Source organism: Sapajus apella, unplaced genomic scaffold, assembly GCF_009761245.1.
Source record: "Sapajus apella isolate SASKATOON/1434 unplaced genomic scaffold, GSC_monkey_1.0 scaffold4536, whole genome shotgun sequence".
NCBI lineage: Eukaryota > Metazoa > Chordata > Mammalia > Primates > Cebidae > Sapajus > Sapajus apella.
In genome coordinates, this window is record NW_022441462.1 from 63 (window position 1) to 5524 (window position 5462).

Consider the following 5462-nt stretch of genomic DNA (forward strand, 5'->3'; position numbering starts at 1 on the left):
GGTGTGATCTTGGCTCACTGCAACCTCAGCCTCCCGCGTTCAAGCGATTCTCCCGCCTCAGCCTCCCCAGTAGCTGGGATTACAGACACCTGCCATTATGCCCAGCTAATTTTTTTTTATTTTTAGCAGAGGTGGGGTGTCACCATGTTGGTCAGGCTGATCTTGAACTCCTGATCTCAGGTGATCCACCCACCTCGGTCTCCCAAAGCGCTAGCATTACAGGCATGAGCCACCACGCCTGGCCTCCTTTTACTGTCAGATATGAGAAATTCTATGGTCCCCTTAGTTCTAGATCACCCTGATATTCTTCTGAAATTCTGTTTTTTGCTCCTGCAGTTCCTCAATAGCTGTACGTGGAGCCACCTTTTGTGCTATCCATTTTCAGTCACAGGGAAGAGAGAGTCAGGGGCATTGGAATTTTGAAGGCTCACAGCATGCAGCTGTGGGTACTCTCAGGAAGAACAGCTCCTTTTGCTTACCCAAAGCCATGTATGCCAGTGCTGTTTTGATTCTTTGCTTTCTTCAATAAGTACAGGTCATACACGTTACTCTTGTTTGAAAGGCTGGCTTGGAAGTGGTCTCTACATTCTTTCTTTGTTTCCTTGCTCAGGTTCCCCCCAGCGAGTCAATGGCAAGGTGAAAGGAAGGATCTTTGTGGGGAACAGCCAGGTCCCCATTGTCTTTGAGAACACTGACCTCCACTCTTACGTAGTAATGAACCACGGGCGCTCCTACACAGCCATCAGTACCATTCCCGAGACCCTTGGATATTCTCTGCTTCCGCTGGCCCCAGTTGGAGGCATCATTGGATGGATGTTTGCAGTGGAGCAAGATGGATTCAAGAATGGGTTCAGCATCACTGGTAATTTACATCCGACATGAAAATTAATGAGTCACAGAGTGGTGCCTGGGGGGAGGCCTGGGAATGAATAGAAAGAGAACTCTGAGTCTGCAGACAACTTAGTGAAGAGCATGCTGTTGCTCCTTTTTGTCAGAAGACAGGACATCCTGTAGTTCTATCCTGGAAATAAGATGATGAGGTAAAATGAACATGTAATATTACCATTAGTATATAGCAACCGAGACTGCGTAGAATTGGGTTTTGATTGAGGAGCAGTCTCCTGGTGGAGATTTAGGTGTTTCTGGCAGAACGAGTAATATCAGCTCATAGAACCTCACAGCCAAAACTGTGGGGCTCACAGTTTGCCTCATTCTATCAAGCCTGCCTCTGAATTCCAAACCAACCTGAAATTGACTTTGACATTTCCTCAGTATCTGCTCAGAGAGAAGGAACCTGTCATTTCTAGCTGGTTAATTAAGCTGCATCAACATAATCCTCAGAAGTCTTAGGAAACTTGAATATCTTTGGAGTTTTTTAGAGACCATGCCCTACTGAGGAAGGTTCAGTCATTATTGGACATGTGGCCAGATGGCTTGAAGGATGTTTCCTTGGTGTTGTCGTGGCCTTTCCCTTGCTCTGCCGAGACAAGCCCAACCTTTGAGTGCTGGAAACCCACTCCCAGGAACAGCTGGGTCGGAGGAGTCTGTTTCCTTCATCGCTGGTCACTTCCAGGACCTGGAGCTTTTGTGCTGGGGCACAGGTACCTAGCCACTGCCTCCAACAACCTAGACCTGCCTTCTCCCACACTGCCTCAACCAACCTGGAGCCTTAGCCAAGGCTTTATTAGAGGAACCACTGCTGGAAGCAGAGTCTCCATCCAGGCTCCACGCTGGTAACCCCTCAAAGTCATGGCATATAAATACACAGAGTGTGGCTGTCTTAAGAAAGGAGAGGCTATGTATTAGAAAAGGAGTGAGGCTGGGCGCAGTGGCTCACGCCTGTAATCCTAGCACTCTGGGAGGCCAAGGAGGGCAGATCACAAGGTCAGAAGATTGAGATCATCCTGGCCAACACAGTGAAACCACTTCTCTACTAAAAATACAAAAAATTATCTGGGCGTGGTGGCAGGCACCTGTGGTCCCAGCTATTTGGGAGGCTGAGGTAGGAGAATTGCTTGAATCCAGGAGTTGGAGCTTGCAGTGAGCCAAGATCGTGCCATTGCACTCCAGCCTGGGCAACAGAGCAAGACTCCATCTCAAAAAAAAAAGGAGTGAAACTGCTCAAAAGATTTGCTACTTTATAATTGGGGGCAGTAAAACTCACAGACCCCACTCCTTCCCTGCACAGCTTTCACACTGGTGGTATTTTTAAATGAGTTCGTTTATATTGGTGATATTTTGTAATATACATGGACTTCAGCAGGGATGAGGGAGAGGGAGTCTGCAAATTCCCTACAATAGCACATCTCTGCTACTGCAGTGATCCTTCAGAATTTCTCCTGGTCCTGTGTTATCAATGAGATATTTGCCTGGGACTTGTTCAACTATAAAGCTGGGGTTGTCTAACTTTTTCTGCAGAGGGCTTAATAGTAAATACTTTAAGCTATGCCTAAATATTTTAGGCCATATTGTCTCTGTTGCAACAGCTCAACTGTCATTGTAGAGTGAAAAGCAACCACAGACAATATATAAATGAATGGGCACGGCTGTGTTTCAATACAACTTTTTGAATGGGCACTGAAATTTAAATTTTATATAATTTTCACATACTATGAAATGCTGTTCTTTTGATTTTTTATTTTTTTAACCATTAATAAAATGTAAAGACCATTGGCTGGGCACAGTGGCTCACGCCTGTCATCCCAGCATGTTGGGAGGCCGATGCAGGTGGATCATGAGGTCAGGAGTTCGAGACCAGCCTGGCCAAGATGGTGAAACCATGTCTCTACTAAAAATACAAAAGAAAATTAGCCAGGTGTGGTGGCATGTGCCTGTAATCCCAGATCCTCAGGAGGCTGAGGCAGAGAATTGCCTGAACCCGGGAGGTGGAGGTTGCAGTGAGCCAAGATTGTACCACTGTACTCCAGCCTAGGTGACAGAGTGAGACTCCGTCTCAAAAGAAAAGAAAAAAAGAAGTAAAAACCTTTCTTAGCTCAAGGGTTGTACAAAAATAAGCAGCTGGCAAGATTTAGCCCTGAGGCCGTAGTTTGTCAACCCCTGCTATCATGGGGCAGGCCATTGTGGAAAAGGGAGAAGTACTTTTCCTGCCTGTCTGGGGCTGCCGTCTTGCACAGACCAAGAGAAGTTCCTGAGCCATCATGGTAGCATGTGATCCTTGGGTGGTTTTCAGTACTGGGAATGGTTTGCCCTGAGCAACTCACCCATCTGACCAGGACTTAGCTATTTCAATAATTATCACTGTAACTGGCATTGTGGGGCACCTGACAATTTGCAGAACATACATTGTGTCCTTTACAACATAGACTGTATTCTTTTTTTAATCACCAGGAAATGGAGACTCAGAGAAGTTAAGTAGCTTACCCAAGTTTACCCAGACAGAACCTAGCACCGCTGGGAGTCAAACTCCCATCCTCTGCTGTTTCCACAACAACCCTTGAGTCAACCCGTTGCAGATGCTGGTTTGTGGCTGGGAAGCCTCTTCTCTCCTCTGTACATGGCTCAGCTGGGCCACAGGGATGTCTGAGCGCTCTCGTTGTCACCAGCTCCATGGTCTACCAGCCAAACTAAAGCACCCGCAGAAGGGTTCACACCAACACCGCTCCACACTGTGACCTGAGGCGGACAGAAGGTCATCCTCCCCAGATGGCAAAGTGACAGTCTTGTCTTGTTTTTCAGGGGGCGAGTTCACTCGCCAGGCTGAGGTGACCTTCATGGAGCACCCGGGCAAGCTGGTCATTAAGCAGCGGTTCAGCGGCATTGATGAGCATGGACACCTGACCATTGACACGGAGCTGGAGGGCCGCGTGCCGCAGATTCCCTTCGGCTCCTCCGTGCACATTGAGCCCTACACGGAGCTGTACCACTACTCCAGCTCAGGTGAGCCCCACCGTGTCCCAGGACCAGCCTTGGACCAGCCACTAGCCTCATGCTCCTGACCCACCGTGCAACCATGAGCTGGGACTGTCTCTGGAATCTGGAGAGGGAAATACACTGGGCCTTAGCTGCTTACAGTCACCTTCCCTCCACTTACAGACATAGGACACACTCCTTGTAGAGAATTTTGTGCAAAAAAGACAATAGCATAACTTAGAATTGTAAAACCTGGACATAATTATTATGACATTTAAGTGTATTTCCTCTCAGCGTTTTCTCCAGCATCTATCTATTTACATGTATATCAAATATCCCAGCATATAATTTCCAGATAATATAATTAATATAATTTTATAATTGTATTATACATCTATATGTACCCTGTTTTGTTTTGTTTTGAGACAGGATTTCCCTACCATCACCCAGGCTGGAGTGCAGTGGCATGATTTCAGCTCACTGCAACCTCCGCCTCCTGGGCTCAAGCAATCCTCCTGCCTCAGCCTCCCGAGTAGGTGGGACTACAGATACATGCTGCCATACCTGGCTAATTTTTATATTTTTAGTAGGGATGAGGTTTCACTATGTTGGCCAGGCTAGTCTGGAACTCCTGACCTCAAGTGATCTGCCTGCCTCAGCCTCCCTAAGTGCTGGGATTATACAGGCGTGCGCCACTATACCTGGCCACATCTATATGTACTTTTAAAAACTACACTTATTAAAAAAAAAAAAAAAAAAAAAAAAACTACACTTATTCTCCATTTGGTGCCTGGGTTTAAATAATTTCAAACTTACATGAAAACTGCAAATAGCACAAAAATTTTCACATGCTATTTATCTAGCTTCACCAATTGTTAACATTTTGCCACATTTACTTTACCATTTTCTCTTTCACTCTCTATGTATATTCTGACCATTTCAGAATAAGTTGTATATATCATGATAGTTCATTCTTTAAATATTTCATTTGTTTTTCCTAAGAACAAGGACATTCTTTTACAAGGACACAGTAGTTATCAAAATTGGGAAATTTAACATGGATACACAGTGGTATGTATAGTATTTTTGTTTTTTTGTTTTGAGACAAGTCTTACTCTGTCGCCCAAGCTGGAGTGCAGTGGCACAGTCTCAGCTCACTGCAGCCTCAACTTCCTGGGCTCAAGCGATCCTCCTGCCTCAGCCTCCTGAGTAGCTGGGACTATAGGCACACTCCCATGCCTGGCCAATTTTCAAATTTTTGTACAGCTGGGGTTTCGCCATGTTACGTAGGGTTATAGTTTTTATTTAAATAAAATTGCAGTCATACCACATTGTTATAGCTTCACCTTTTCAGTTAGCACAAATCATGAATGTTTAATAGTTTCATTAAGCAGTCTTTGAAAACACTGTCTAGGCCGGGTGAGGTGGCTCATGCCTGTAATCCTAGCACTTGGGGAGGCTGAGGTGGGTGAATTGCCTGAGCTCAGGAGTTTGAGACCAGCCTGGGCAACACGATGAAACCCCATCTCTACTAAAGCACACAAAAATTAGCTGAGCATGGCAGCATGCGCCTGTAATCCCAGCTACTTGGG

General features: G+C 45.8%; 1 protein-coding gene across 1 annotated transcript; it reads left to right on the top strand.

Moving 5' to 3' along the window:
- Positions 1 to 255: 255 nt before the first annotated feature.
- On the top strand, positions 256 to 4153 carry LOC116547757 (nidogen-1-like). Its single transcript, XM_032273592.1, has 2 exons — positions 256 to 862; positions 3697 to 4153. Exons 1-2 carry the CDS (start codon positions 715 to 717, stop codon positions 3954 to 3956), a joined length of 408 nt encoding a protein of 135 aa, XP_032129483.1. The 5' UTR covers positions 256 to 714; the 3' UTR covers positions 3957 to 4153.
- The last annotated feature ends 1309 nt before the right edge of the window (positions 4154 to 5462 follow it).